General features: G+C 39.1%; 2 protein-coding genes across 4 annotated transcripts; both read right to left on the reverse strand.

Moving 5' to 3' along the window:
• Positions 1-719: 719 nt before the first annotated feature.
• On the reverse strand, positions 720-9,438 carry zgc:123258 (uncharacterized protein LOC641502 homolog). 3 transcript variants are annotated; one of them, XM_042061691.1, is made up of 17 exons: positions 9,239-9,438; positions 8,717-8,827; positions 8,405-8,584; positions 8,196-8,285; positions 7,967-8,100; positions 7,326-7,474; positions 7,140-7,236; positions 5,870-5,971; positions 5,313-5,394; positions 4,803-4,877; positions 4,548-4,604; positions 4,315-4,368; positions 3,400-3,499; positions 3,193-3,273; positions 2,897-3,057; positions 2,061-2,094; positions 720-1,244 (listed from the first exon to the last, which is right to left on the reverse strand). In XM_042061691.1, exons 1-17 carry the CDS (start codon positions 9,284-9,286, stop codon positions 1,204-1,206), a joined length of 1,596 nt encoding a protein of 531 aa, XP_041917625.1. In that variant the 5' UTR covers positions 9,287-9,438; the 3' UTR covers positions 720-1,203. The 3 variants fall into 3 exon arrangements, with proteins under 3 accessions (XP_041917625.1, XP_041917627.1, XP_041917626.1); XM_042061693.1 differs by lacking the exon at positions 4,315-4,368; XM_042061692.1 differs by lacking the exon at positions 2,061-2,094.
• A 1,042-nt stretch (positions 9,439-10,480) lies between these two features.
• Positions 10,481-14,648, reverse strand: LOC121682272 (CDC42 small effector protein 2-like). The gene is made up of 4 exons (XM_042062349.1): positions 14,499-14,648; positions 12,715-12,955; positions 12,037-12,135; positions 10,481-10,561 (listed from the first exon to the last, which is right to left on the reverse strand). Exons 2-4 carry the CDS (start codon positions 12,766-12,768, stop codon positions 10,487-10,489), a joined length of 228 nt encoding a protein of 75 aa, XP_041918283.1. The 5' UTR covers positions 12,769-12,955; positions 14,499-14,648; the 3' UTR covers positions 10,481-10,486.
• Between the last annotated feature and the right edge of the window lie 1,030 nt (positions 14,649-15,678).

Here is a 15,678-nt window from a genome sequence, read left to right on the forward strand (position 1 = left end):
TTAGGGATTTTTTTATTGGCTCACTTTTACTAACAATGCAACGAGAGATTCCATTCACTAAGCTATAAGACAATGCATGTAAGGAGACAAAAATGCTTTTGCTCACTTATCTATCCCTCAGTAAGAGAACAAAGGATAGCCTACTTTGTTTGTCTTTGGGCTTGTGCTTATATACGGAGCCCCTAAGGATGTGAGCAAAAAAAATCTAAAGTTTAGTTTCATGTGCTAACGCGAAACTTTCATTTGCTCATGCGAAACTTTCATGTGCGCACACATGAAACTAAACTTTACATTTTTTTTTGCTCATGTCCCCTTAGGGGCTCCGTATTAGGGGCTCCGTACTTATAAGTGTTTTAAAACACTTCAATATGTCAACTATGATATATTGATAAGAATGATATATAGAAAGCATGATTGATGACATATTAATATGCAGTAATAAGATAGTGACTTGTTTAGGACTCGAAAAATAAGGACTTGGACTTGGACTCGACTTGGCCTTGGTAATACTTGACTTGGACTTGCTTGGGACATCTTTGTCTTGACTTGGGACTTGACTTGGACTTCAGCGTTAAGACTTGAGACTTACTTGTGACTTGCCAAACAGTGACTTTGTCCCACCTCTGGCCCTTAGCTAATCCACTGTTTGCAATTTAGGGCTATAGCATATACCGGAGCAGGCTCTGTAGTGGTTGATCAATGAAAAATACTGTCTCGGCTTATTTGATGCGTTTTAATGCAGAAAAACACCCCTGGGTCAATTTTCGCTGGAATTACACTTTAAAGGTCAATTTAAGGCAGCAATAAGGCCCCTCCCTCAACAAATTCCGATCACCAAAAATGTACACCAAAGCTCTGAAAAATTAATGATACAAAACCTTTTTATACAAGTTGTCTGTTACTTGATAATAAACATCTCAAACAATTAAAGTGCTTTGTCCAGTCACTTTTGTCTGTCACTGAGGCAAAAATGTCAGCAGTAGCCTTTGATATTCAAAAAAGATTTTACAGCATCACAAGAACAATTAAGCACATCAAGAAGTAATCACCAATCTATTAATGTCAATTTAAAATCTAATAAAACCATGATTGATCATTATGAAATGTGTGCCATTACCAAAGTCCCTTTGTGTTAAAGGTGGCGTCATGTATACAAAAATGGAAATCTACTGATCCAAACATCCAGTGGCTTATGGGTTACAATCAGCATTTTCTTTCCCCACTGGCATATCCAGGTTCTCCATCTGTGAGGAAGACACCAGGAATACACTCTAGGTTAGAAAGCTTAATATTAGATCTGACATGACAGACAATATGACAGACAATTTCACATTACTTATAGATCTCATAACTTTAACTCCCTGATTTAATTATTTTTTCATATGAGTAACCCAGTATTATTTGAAATGTTCAGAAATCTATAATAGATAGTGTATAGTACCTCTAGAGAAGTTACTTCATAAGATATAAAATATATCAATATTGAGTACACAGACATACGTATAATATGTACAAACTACTGACTCTCATATCAAGAGATGGATGGGTTAACAGCACATTTCAATGATGAAACTTTGTACATGAAATAAACTGCAGTGAAATTATCAAGAAAATGGTTGCTATAGAGAAATAAACAGCATGCAAACTGTGTTTCCAATCACTGGAAATGAAAAGTGACCATGACAACGTCATGATTTGTTAGTCTGTGGACACTGGATGGTTAGGAAAGGACGGTGAAAACTGGACAACCCCAACAACCCCAGCGAATGCAGAGCATATGATGTAGAATGCTCAGTAGAGAGGGAAGCAGGATGGGTCTGCAATGGCCAAATATTTAATCCAAGCAACTGTTTGGACATTGAAGATGCTGAGCATCGGCACTGTTGAGTACAGAGCTCAGCACATTCCCCAGAGTTCTGGCGACATCCAGTGGCCTTTTAGTGGCAGTGGATGGACATGGAGGCTTGAGAGGGTAGCAGAGGAGGAAAAAAACACACCACAACTTCACAACAAACGGCAGGAAGCAAGCAGAGGAAAACGTCTCATACACTCAGACAGACCTGGCGATAAAGGCTCCCTGGTAGAGTCCAACACCTAATGGAACATCAAGTAGTCATTTATTATCACTTTTTTTGGCGAAGAAGAAATGTAAATGTTGTACATTTAAACTAAACTTAAACGTGTAAGGTTTCTTTAAAAAGTCTCTCACTTTGTTTTACATCTGCGCTTTCTAATTCAAGTCTTTCAACACAGTGTAAATTTTGGGAGTTCAGCAAATGTAATATTTACCCCCTAATTCCCAAGGACACTTAGGTCGAAGCATAAGCATAGAACTGTCTCACTGTGAAAATATTCCTTGCTTCCTAACTGCTGATTGGAAGGATTCACACTCCTCTTTATTTTAACAACAATGTACTGTTTCAATAACAGAAGATCAGATGAAAAAAAAAAACAATTGCTAAACAATCATGTAATTCCCTTTCCACAGGTTTTCATGAATTACATGATTAGATGATTACATGAACTTTTATGTTTTCCATTTACACTCTGAGTGCCACCTTACAACCGTAACAACAGGTAAGATCAGGATCGCCTAAGAATTAACTTAATTTTGTTTCGGTAGACACCCGAGAACATAAAGAAAGCCAATAGCTGAGGGTTTGTCCATCTACTGAATACACTTTTTGTGCATTGTTGTACAGTTCCTCATGCTCCCTTCCTCTCTTTCTTTTTAAACAGAAATGAAATCTGAATCGCTGACCAACAACATGTGACAACATCTGACCCGCTCCTCCTGCTCTGTGCGAAGCCTGGGTGAAGATTAGTCGACAAATAAGCATAGCTCTGCTGTCAGGCATACTGAGCTAGGCTTGGAGTTGCCTATGTGCACACCCACCTGGTAAGTGGTTCCTGCCCAAAACTGCTGCATCTCTTTCCGGCTCCACGCCACCACAGCACTGGTGATGAGGGTGAAAGGCACCAGGTATAGCAAGGCTGGCTGTCCCATCTTGGACAGGAGCATAACCGCGAAAGTCACGATCATGCCCAAGAAGTAGGCTGTTGAATTAAAGACAAGAATCAGAGGCTGTACTCATTGGTGTCCACAATTGGAAACTGAAAAGATTTTTCCACTAGAAATACTACTATTGCAAAATCTTTCCAACAAAAGGCATATTTGGAAACAAAACGTACCTATTGTGCAACAAATGAAGTACACTCTCCTGGAGCTGCCAGTCCAGACATCAAACCTATGGCAGTAGGCGATCAGCAAGCCTAAACAACAAAAACATTTCCTTGTTCATTAAAAACAGACCAAGACCATTGACATTGCTAATGTCTAAGACTGTTGTTACCATGACTTATCAACCAGAGAGAACATATTGGATGAAATGATTTCACCTGGCACAATGATGTCTCCATAGCCCAGGATTGAGAACTGCATGCCACATAGGTTCTGAGCCCAGGCAGAGAACCTGGGGACCCTCATGACCACCGGAAGCTGAAAGGCAACAAGGAGCTAAGCACTGGAGGACTACAATCTACAGACTAACAGAGAAGACATCTTGAAAAAAGAATGGCAACATCTAAACAGCTTTTCAAACCTCCTTCAAAAAGGAGATACAATATGTTCTTCTACACATACTGTAACATATTAAGTTGCAAAAGTAATTCATTGTGAGAGTAACCGCTAGCTTCCAAACACTACATGCTATAGGTGTACTTGCAAATACTTTTGTATAAAATAATTGCAAGCATTTAGATGTTATCCCATTAAAACAGAACCAAAAAGAAATCTGAAACACTCAACATGGAAACTAACAACAGTTACAAGGTCACAACAAGGACACAACAGACACACAAACACAAACAGATACAGATTCCCACCCAACATTAATCTGTTAGTAATGAAAGGTATATAGATGTAATATAAACTCCATCAAACTAACACTTTCAAAGTGAGGGAGGTATTTTTTAAAAGAAGCACCACTAAATTGATATTAAATACTATTTTTTTCAGTGTTAGGATGCAACTGATGCTGAATCAGTTGACTGACTCGATCAGAAATTCTACTTCAAATAAATCTAGGTTTTAACTCAAAGCTATGCTCCAAACATGGGTAAAAGCTCCAGTCACATGAGCAAGGGGATTTATATTTCAGACAGCTATTCTCTAGGACTGTCTAGGAGTGTTGTGTGAAACATAAATCCCTTCATAGCAGAACAACTATGAAACAGCTGGCCACTCTCTCCGAGAGCAGGACAACATGTTCTTTGTACCCGTTTCCCCATGAAGAGGTGAAAGATGGGTCTTACTTTCTCATAGGTGGGTGTGGGGTCGGCTGGTACTTCCACAATGTTACCATCAGTCTAGAACCAGAGCCAAGCCCAAATACACAGTCAGTAATCTGTCCCTGACACAAACAACCACAGAGGCGCAGCAACGAAAATCAAGTGGGCAATGTTAATGACGCGTTTCCCTGCTATGTTAACCCTCTTACAGCAAACTCCCTTCAATAAAAATGACCTCCTGTCCTGGTCATTCTCACCTTCTCCCCAGCAGACTCTGGCCCCAGGGCAACTTGGACCATGATGCTTTCCCCATTCTGTAGACAGCAATACATAATGTAACAATCTTAATCATATGTGCTGAATAATAAAATAACAATACAGAAAACACACAAAATAGTCTAAAGCCTAAGGGAGAAACTGCTTGTGCTGTATTATGATTTATGGTAAAATGGGTAAAACACTCCCTATTTTATGAACAGGGACTAATCAAACAGATGTGTGAAGTGACCCACCGCTGTGAGGAAGGGAGTAATGAAGACAAAGAACACATCATAGAGGAGCAGCAGGCTCAGCAAGATCACGCATATCTGTAGAGAACACAGACAGGGAGAGAACACTTTAGTAGGGATTGAACACTGTCTTACACTCGTCTTGTGATCTGGCCAGCGTGTCCTCTTAGTGTTGTGGTAAGATAGCATGCATGTGGGATGTAAGCTGAGACACAAAGCCCCAAAGTGTCTAATTACTGTGCTGGAATGCGCTAGGTATGTTAAATACAGCACGGCTTTATGAAGAATGCAGAGCCACTGCAATATGGCTTCACCAAATGTTGGCGAATTCAAGCACATCACTTGAGAAGGAAACTGAGATGTAGACCGTCCTATGGAAGCAAAACAATTTCTCTAGAAAAGACTGTTATGTAAAATGTTCCAAGTCATCCATATCTGATCCATCTAAAAGATCCATAATGAAGTAACATACTGTGAAATGAAGTAAACATTAAATAATCAGTCTGTTTTTACCTTGAAGTTTGAGAGAGTGATTGTTTTCATGAAATTCAGACAAAAGGCAATGCCCAACAAATCTTGGAGTATCCAGATCCATCTAAAAAGATGAAATACCTTGTTTTGCCGAGTCCAAAAATAAACAGCATGTCCATCACCAGATTACTGACTAACAATTCTTAAGATTAATAAGATCACTTGCAAACATTTATAACACCCCAAAATGTACGTTTAAAAAAGGCTTAATTTACTGTTTGGATAATGGTCTGACACTAAAACATATTTACATTTTATAATCCACAATGATTCATTCAATACCAGCCTGGAAAGTAGATGCATGACTACACTATTTTCATGCCAACTTTTCAGACAGACCCAGACCTAACGTAAGTGTTTTATGAGCCCAGACAAGATGTATATCAGTATAAGAATCTCTTGCAGAAAACAACAGCTTAACTTTCCCCGCTCTAAAAACACTCCCGACCACTTTGTGACCACACAGCCTAGCCTCCCACTTGCTGTGGAGTGGCTGGAACAGCAGCATGCATTGATGAGAGTGGGCCTCCAGACAGTACCTGTCCTCATTCCTGTACACTCCCCAGACCACAGCCACGCTGACACACAGGGCCGCCAGCACTAAGGATCTCACAGAGACCTCTTTACTGTGGCAGGAGAAGCTGAGGGAAAATAAAGACGGCAACAGTAGGTCAGAAAATGTGTGTCAGGCCCAGCAAACCTCAGAATGAATCACTAGACATACGCAACACAGGGACATGTGACTGTACGCCACAGCACTGCAACAGGGCTGTTTTTGGAACACACCCTTTTGAGCGCTCCCTTCAGTGTCAGATGAGTCAGGCCAGCTTTCAACGCATTAAATGGAACTAACAATGAACTCCAAGCAATTCAACAGGGCAAAAAGAATGTTGTCTGAAATACAACTGCAAGTCCTATTAATCATCAGAACATTTTTGCAGTTGTAGAAAAATGTATTTCATTTACTGCTTCGAGTCAAAGTGAGAGGCTATCCTCTCTCAAATCATAATTTCACTTTACAGGTGAGGGCATTAACTTTGATTCTTGGGTAATTTTAGGTTTCCACAGAGCCAGGGACCTATGGCTTGCAAGCCAGATATGGCTCTTTTGTTGATTGCATGTCCCACAGAGAAATTTGAGCTGAGATTTTGCATCATGCTAAATAAGCAGCTAAAATAGGCAAATATTAAACTATTTTGTCAATCCTACATAAAACGCCAATGACTACAACTGTGTTTTCATTTTCATTGGACAATGTGGCAGTTGTCATGTCAAGTTCAGACTCTTCAAGTTCAATCTCCTTACTATCCTAACTTACTTGTTGGCTACCATTAGAGCTCCTGAGGGAGATCAGAAAGATCAGAACTACCATCAGGCCAAGCGGACACACAAGTTTGCCTTTATGGATAGAGCTGGGTCTGTTAATGTTGAGCATTGTTGTGATTGAACGCTACGTTCACGTTTCCCTTATGTTTCCCTGGTGTTAGATGATGTTAACTAGCCTGGTAATACCAGACTAACTACTTCATTAGATTATAGGTGGGCTAGACTTGCTAGACTTTAACTCTTTTTTTTTTTTCAGATCATTTACAGGTATGCAGGAGAGGTATGCTGCAGGTGACACATTACGTAAGGAAAATAGGATTATAAAAATAATTAAAGAATTGAGTCTTTTAGCCAAATGTAGAATAATAGACTCAAGTGTAAGCCTAACATTAAATAGTAGAAGTCTTTATGGCTCTCCCAGCTGAAAGGTTCTCAGGCCGTCATAGAGTTTCCCATGCAAACTGAGACTGTAATTAATCTTACCTGCATATTCCACACCCAACCTTATTCAGCAGGGCATCCAGACAGCTATACAAAGCCGTTGCTGAGGCCAGGCAGAAGATGGCGATGATAACATAAACTGAAAGAGGAACCAGGTCAACACTGTGAATGTGCTGAGCAATTGCAATGCTTCAGTAACTGTCCAAAGTTGGCTGAATGGGCACTTACCAAGCCACCTGTAGAAAAAGTACATGAGCACCAGCATAGTGCACATGAGGGCCACGAAGATGACTACTTTCAGAGGAGAGTACAAAGACAGTTCACCACTTGATGTTTCTTCAGTCCTCCCAGGAAAAGCCCCTTCACTCTGTTTGTCCCTGATAAGGAACAAGCAAAATGTTCCATTCAATGTTCTGACTCACCATTTACATTGCACACCATTTTACACGCATAGACTCAATTACGGTAACCAAACATGGATGTTTTGGATGCCACATCTTTAAATGGTCTTTCCAAATGATTTTTACATTAAGTAACATTTTGTAATGTAAATCAGGTTTATAGGCCAAGTATACTTGTGTATACAAGGAATTTGGTCTCTGCATTTATCCCATCCGTGAATTAGTGAACACACAGTGAAGTGAAGCACACGGCACTTCAGCAATGGATGTGGGCATGGGAGAGCATGCTCAACCACTTCCCCCGCCCACATTTTTCCTACTGGTCGGGGATCAAACTGGCAACCCTTCGGTTCCAAGCCCGAAGCCCTAACCAGTAGGCCATGGCTGCCCCCATTTTTTGTGGAAACTGCGGTCCGATGCAGGATCCAAGTCATGTTAATTGACAACAAAACGCATAAAATCACTCACTTTTCTGCTGCACCACTCCAGAAGCCTCCCAGCGCAACTGTAGACACTGCGATGATCAGCATCACAACAATGCTTACATCAAACACTGGCACAGGGGGGGCATACAGTCTTGCACTCATATCTTTGCCAAACACCTGAGAGAACACAGACATGTAGACCATTTCCATTTTGACATTGATTTCCAAAACACCTATATTGATATATTTCATGAAGGAACATTCAGTCTTACCTGCTGAGCATCAACAAAGTCTCGATAGCGCATGAGGACCAGTGGAATATGAACCTTGCCATATTCTGATTCATTTGCTGATGGGGGAGTCTAAAAGTGTAAAAACATGTATATTGTATTCCCATCTAATGTAATTGCATGATAGTTCAAATATCAAAAGTAATTATGATGTCAATGTGTCTTTTTACACTACTTTGTTCAGTACGTACCATAGTATTGTTACTGGCAATGATGAGAGCAGCAGCTCCCTTTTCTTGGGCTACCAGTGCCTTTTGACTGAAATCACATTGCCCCCTCATTACCACAAGTGCCTTTCCCGTCACATCGATGACTATAGCAGAGGAGTTACAAAGATAACTGGACACCAGATTCACCACCTGGTACGTCACCTACAGGGAGAAAAGACCAAGCTCAGAAATGATATCCCCAACCTTTCTATGGCATGAATGCAATTACACAAACTAACGGAGTCTGCTTGAAACGTAAAAATATTAGTGTGCAACCACATTCGGTCGACTTACCGAATCTCTGAGAGAGTTGGAGAGATTTGTCCAGGCGGCATTGTAAACAAGACAATACTCTTTATCGATGGATTCATTCGAGATGTGCAAAATAGCCTCTTGAGAGTACGTCTAGCATAAAACAGTATGAAAATGACAACACTAAAACAAGAATACAATTTCACATTCATACTTTGGTCTTCAGTCATTATCGGTAGAAGGTGATAACTTTGACAAAGACTATCACATAGGTGACGTTAGCGTGAACCACTAGCAGCTAACCTTTGAGTTTTCTTCGGAAATCCCCGACATTATCCAATGAATAGCTAGCTGGCTAACGTTAAGCTAATTTTGGTGTACGAAGCGATCATTTAGCGGTTATTAACTTTGTGAAAAATAAATACACATACACACACAAGTATGGTAAGTTCATAAGCGTCTCACATCAGAGATATTAACAGAGCTATTAACATACAAATAAACTGCGTGATTTGCTAGCTAACGTTAGCTTAACTCATAACGTTATCAAGTTTTTTAACTCACCTGAGTTGACAGGAAAATGACAGATAGTATTATCCATATTTTTGACATGCTGTTGACAGTCGTGATTCGTATAAGTACTGTTAGTACGCGGTTTATGTGTCTAGTCAAACGAAGTTAATAGACCTAGCTAACATTGAAGGGATCTCCTGATTATCAGCATAGTGCTGTCCCGAAGTTGAAAACAAATCAATTTCACTTCCTCTTCCGTTTCATAATCAGCGAGATGACAAGCCAAGTAACACGTCCGTCAAAAAGTTTATCCAGCCAAGATTTTGGTCTATTTTTTTCTCCACTTAATTTGAACAAAATTACCCTTTGTTTAAAGTACTTTATTTAAACATGAAGAGAAAAATACAGGATTTGTACAAAAATACTTTTCTGAATCATATTTAACAGTGTGTTCTACCGTTTGCAAAATTCGATGTAAAATCTGAGACCCTGAATTTTCTTTTAATTGTATAAAATTCAAGTGGCTATGATCATAAAACTGTTCTTTAATGACATGACTTTAAAAAAGAACATCATGAAAATGTGCCTCAATATGCTTAGTGGCCCAGCCACAATATCAATACCAATATGAAAACCAATTGCTTGATGACTCCAAAAATAAATACGCACCCACACATAAATCTAAAAAGTGAAAAAAAAAAGACAGCAAGAAAAAACAAATAAAAAAAACCTCATACATAAATTCAACAAGCATCAAGCTAATGGATCTATTTTACAGTGCAACCAGCATAGCTATGAATGTATTGCAGTGCTTTCAGTATGAAAATATATACAACTTCATCAATACCAGAGGATTTTCTGCTTTACAATATGATCGGAGTACATTTCAGCTTTTAAATTGGCCCCTCGTTGATCAGTAGTTTCTGTCGCCTTATTTCAACCTAGGGAAAACAGATAACACAGGTGATATTTAAGCTTCAAAGCAAAAATAAATGAAGTAATGATTAAACATTATAATTATATTACAATCACTACACTCAGTCAGCTGTCAGTAGGCCTACCAACTGTACTGTTGCCAGTACGCTTTTTATGTAGTGGCCTTGCTAGACTAGACTAGAATTCCTGCATTTTTGAATTCCTGAATTTAAAGCATTCTATTTGTCTAATTGGTCGAATGGCTAAGCATTATTAAATTTAATAGCTAGTTTAGGTTCAAACAAACCCCATTTTGAAGAAAGGTGCCAAAAGGAGATTCAAAACACATGTACGATTCATACATAGTCAATCATACTTACTTGATTATATTTGGACACCATCCGATACACCGTTTCCGTATCCACCTTTGGACCTCATCTGTGCTTGAACAGAGTCAACCTAAGACAGATAAATTATAATGACAAAAATGTAAATTCAAATAAAATATTTTATGGATATTTCATTACACAGATTAACAAAAAGTTAATTATATTTGAATTATATTTCATACTGCAAAGCGGAATTCCTTCCACAAGAAAATCATACCAAAACTCTGTTCAGTTAACACGGAACATGACCTTTTACCATCTTTGCTGCTATAACATTTTAATTTTCTCTGGCATGTAATCAATAAGGGTTCTCTCATGATGAACACACATATTCACATATTTGGAATTTGCTCCAAAAAGTTTTGAAGCTTTCTGTTTTTATCCCACTTGGACATTTTAAACAATTACTTAAACGATCCAAATCTGAACAGTGCACATGCTTCCAATGACCCCTTTATGTGATTTTTATATTCCAAATCTGAACAATGCACATGCTTCCAATGACCCCTTTATGTGATTTTTATATTGTTTTTACATGTACTGTAAATCTGTTTTGTTTGTTGGCTTGTGCCGCTGTTTTTTTGGTCTGTCTAGTCCTCATGTCTTTCTTCTATCCTTCTGTCCTTATTAGGCTGTCTTGTCATCAATGTTTCTGTGTAACTTGTGTTGACCATTTATTTTACCAAATGACATGGGAAACATAATTAATTTCATCCACATATTCTTATGCACCATGCACAACAACGCTACTAAGTTAGCTTAAAACCGTGAGAATCAAGCCAGCGTCACGGGGCGTGCTGAAATTGACTAAAGGGAGGAATAAAAACATATTTTGCCTTTTGTCTTAATGCCTTAATTAAAAAAAAAAATAGGACATCAATTATTTTTAATGCATCATGTATCGTAAATAAATGCATTATATATAAATGTCTTAACTTATGCACAGCACTGTATATTCTAAATAGTAATAGTTTGTACAGTGGCCTACAGTGTACAGTTGTACAGTGGCTAATACTAATAATGTAAATGAAAAAGGTGAAAGAAAAACATGAATAATCCTGTTCAAGTACTGCAATAATCATGCTTGTGTTGATGGTTATGTCATAATTTGTAACTCAATCTGTCCATTTCTTTCACAAAATCCACCAGAAGTCACAATTTAAGGAGTCATTTTTTATAATGTTTCTCTTTTTTTTGGGGGGGGGGGGGGGGGGGGGGGCTTCCTACGATCAACAGCACCGCTGCTGGAAAAAATTCTAGGGGAAACACTGTCAATGATATAGGATGGCCCGCCAGGCTAACAATGAAAGGCACATCTCAAGCAAATGCCTACTATGTCAAATGTAAATGTGTATTTTGATTTCAAACATCTTTGCAGGCTTACTTTACCAACTTATGTGAATTTCATCTAAACTAATATCACCACCACTATAATCTATTTAAATCAAACTGATGTAAATATCATGGTGCCAATAATACTGAAATCTCATAGAAGATTCAGAGACACAATATGATTCAGCTAGCTCAGACACAAGGCTTACTCACAGATGGCGCAATGTTCATATCTCCAGATCCCACATGTGTGGTATGAACGAAGTTTGTGGGCTCCCCAATCATTGATCGATCAATTCGTCGTCTTCTCTTCTGGAATCACATAAAACAAATATGTTATTATAGGTTTATTAAACAAGGGAACATCAAGCTAAATAACAATATGGTCTTAAAACCAGCCAGGATTTGTCATGACAGGTTGTATGTTTTCTTATAGGCTAACTATTGGAAGAGGCCAGTCACGTGTAATAAACAGGCATCACCAGGCCAGTAGACTTCAGTTTGAGACCCCCTGTGTTAAAGTTAAGTGACATACTGACAGCAATTATTCTTCAACCACTGTACTCATAATGAAACTGTGTTTATCTTCAAAGTGGCTGTGTGACTGACTGTAAAGTTATCATAAGTTACTTTAATTGTCGTACCCACTAGGAACCCGTGAGCAGTGAAATTCACCTATGGACCTACACTATATAAACAAACGTATTGGAAAGCCTGCCATAACACCCATAGGAACTGCTTTTGTCGATCTTGAGTATCTATGCAGTGAGCACACATACACTGGGAGAAAGAGTAGTGGGCAGCAGCAGGGCCACACCCAGAGAGCAGCTGGGGATTAGTGGCTTGTCATCATGTGCAGAAAGTAGATTCAATTATTCTATGTGAACTCACAGGTTGAGGTTGTTCAGCAATACAGCAGCTGAAGCAGACCCAGAATTCAGTCATGATGAACCGGAGGAGGTGACGGAGCAGTAACTTCCTCAGTGTCTACAGTCTTCGCCCGTCTTCCTGTTCGAGCTGCACCACTGCTGCCGCAAGCTTATGCCGGAAGCTGATTACAGACAAGGGCCATAGAAAATGTGCCTCCCTCAGTGAGAAACAGTTGATGCCTACAACCAGTTGATGCACAGACCTGAGCAAAGGGGGGGGGGGGGGGGGGGGGGGTAGAAAATGATGAAGGCAACACTACACTTTGATATAAACATTTATATCAAATGTCTCATGAAACAATAATGTAAAAAAAAAAAGCAATGGGGTTGAATATCTTAAGATACTTCATGGCTATGCACAAATACTGAAAAACAATATAATAGCAGCAAATTACTCTACGCAGTCATGTAAGAAGCAGTGGTGTGGTGGTTTAAGAGACTATTTTGTAACCGCTGTCTGGCTTTTGAAAGAGTCTCGACATGCAAGTTAAGTTACATTGGCTATTCTTTGATAAAACAAAAAAGATCAATTTACTCTGGATTAGGTCTAATTTCCTAATTACATTTTCGTACTTAGACCAGAGTAACTGTTTAAAATTGTACTGAACAATGACGCTCATAGTGTGGAGGTGGAGGGAGAAGTATCTGTGGTTTTTCTGTCAGTTAGTCTGCACTTGCTGACATGAAAAACAGGAAACATGCAATAGTTTGTGTGTGAGTCCATTCCTATTGCTAAACACATTTAAACACTTAGATGAATGTCTATAATAACTTATTGTGTATTTCTGTAGATGTAATTACGAACACAGGCCAAATACATCAAGTGTATTAGTAGGCTACATCAAATGAAAGTACCTTAGCAACAATAATCTTGTAGAAAGTATGAGAAAATCTAAAACAAAGTCAGAGCTGATGGCTTTGTCTATGTTGTAAACGCAGCCAGCATAGAGGAGGATGCAAACAACCCGAAAGAGTGGCAATATTGTCTGATCATACTTCGATGCTAAATAAAGTGTATCTGTCAAGTCTTCCAGCTATCTCTAGCTCTCAAAATTCATGTTACAAATAGAAGCTAGATCAGCTCAAATCTATAGAATTCTAACGCTAGGCGATCATTTACTGCAGCGCAGCAAGATATTGATGCTGCCATCAAGAGATTGACTAATCAGGAGATGTTTAAGTTAAAGGTCACAATCATAGACGTGTATATATATATATATATATATACACACAGGTCACAATGTTTTTTTTCCATGTGATGTTCTGAATGGCTAATTAATTGACAATTGTCAACAGCAAAATAAACCAAACAACATAGACAGCAAAGACCTCTACCCATGACCATGCTAAGTCATCTCTAGTCATCTAGCACTACAATGACTATCGGAATGGGTCAATTGGCTAACGTTAATGCTAGGTAGCTCAACATTTTTAGAGTTATAATTTGGAGAGTGACATAACATGGGCTTTAACTATGTTGTTTAACGACATAACGCGGCAGAAACGGACTAAAATAGTGTTCTACATGTATAGCATCGAAGATGGAAAACCTTCAGCATAATGTTACTATTTTCACTTGACTAGCCGCTAATGATACTGTGGATGCGACATTCAGCGAGGCATTTGTTTGACGTACGGTATACTACTTTATCAATAAAGGACTGCTTTCATGTATAATGATAGGCCATCTCCATTCTCATTCATTAAAAATAATTACATAAAGTACACGACATAATGAACACTTACCTTGACACAACGTTGATCATACAGCTAGCGTGCTAACTTCCGTGAAGTTGAAACTGAGAAGTATCATTGCCCCTCCTTGTTGAGTTGCACAAGCGCAGGGACAGCTGGGAAGCAGGGATGGGGTAGCCATCATGAGCCCGGGATTTTGGTCGTTCTGTGGATGAAGTGAACTATATTGTCAGAAAGTAGGCCTGTTGACAATGTATGATTAGCGAGTAAAGTTCCGAGGGAAATTATATTATTTGTGGGCAACATTTTCCAAACATAACTCCCACTTATGTCATTGTAGATGAGGTGTGGAGCTATTAATTCCAACACTGAAACAAAGAGGGACTCCAGTTGATTACAACGGATGATTATTAATTCAACTACAGCACTTCCACCAGGCAGACACCAGGACGTCAGCATGAGGTGGAGCTATTAATTAATTCCAACACTGAAACAAAGATACAATAACGGATGATTATTAATTCAACTATACAGTGCACTTCCACTGCTAATTCTCTGTCTACCAGGCCACCAGGACACCTGGCCTGAATCCTGATGACTTTGACCCATCTCCAATCCAGTATGTATTATTGTGTCTCTAAAGTTTCATCTGAATCCAGGAGCACCTGAAGGACGAGCTCTTTGAGCCATTTCAGTCTGGATTTTGCCCTATGCACAGCACAAAACTGCCTTGATTACAATAACCTTGGTTAAGACTGCTCCTGGACCTATAGCGCAGACACCATCTCTCATCGGCTTAGTCTGGAATCCATGGCAGTGTCCATCAGTACAGTAGGCCTACAGTAGCCTACATTACGTTTGTACTGAGCTGCAAGTTGCAGTTAGAGCTCTTGTTAGAAAATGGGTTCCTCAGGGCTCCGTGCTTGGCCCTCTGCTATTCATCATCTATCTCCTCCCACTTGGTTTGCCTATATCTCTGACAACATGGTGTTCAGTTTCACTAACTACATTGATGATAGTTTTAAGCCCACAGTCTCTCCTCATGATGCAATCATGACATAAGCTTGTAGATGACAAATGTTAGCTTACTTAAATAGCCAGAACTACTGGTTGGTTCAAAACACTTTCACCCTCTTCATATCTGCATCATAATTGTGCCACTCAGGTCAAGAGCCTTAGTGTAATATTAGACAGTAATAGACGGCTTACACTCTCCATCAATGCACAGATC

This window comes from Alosa sapidissima, chromosome 14, assembly GCF_018492685.1.
Source record: "Alosa sapidissima isolate fAloSap1 chromosome 14, fAloSap1.pri, whole genome shotgun sequence".
Lineage (NCBI taxonomy): Eukaryota > Metazoa > Chordata > Actinopteri > Clupeiformes > Clupeidae > Alosa > Alosa sapidissima.

Coding starts and splice junctions, on each gene's coding strand:
- LOC121682272 (XM_042062349.1), bottom strand. CDS start 12,768: ATGACTGAATTCTGGGTCTGCTTCAGCTGCTGTATTGCTGAACAACCT. Junction 12,136..12,714: donor TTGCTGAACAACCTCAACCT/GTGAGTTCACAT, acceptor ATGTGATTCCAG/AAGAGAAGACGACGAATTGA. Junction 10,562..12,036: donor ATATGAACATTGCGCCATCT/GTGAGTAAGCCT, acceptor TATCTGTCTTAG/GTTGACTCTGTTCAAGCACA.
- zgc:123258 (XM_042061691.1), bottom strand. CDS start 9,286: ATGTCAAAAATATGGATAATACTATCTGTCATTTTCCTGTCAACTCAG. Junction 7,475..7,966: donor TGGAGTGGTGCAGCAGAAAA/GTGAGTGATTTT, acceptor GTTCCTTATCAG/GGACAAACAGAGTGAAGGGG. Junction 2,095..2,896: donor GGGCAGGAACCACTTACCAG/GTGGGTGTGCAC, acceptor ATGTTCCATTAG/GTGTTGGACTCTACCAGGGA.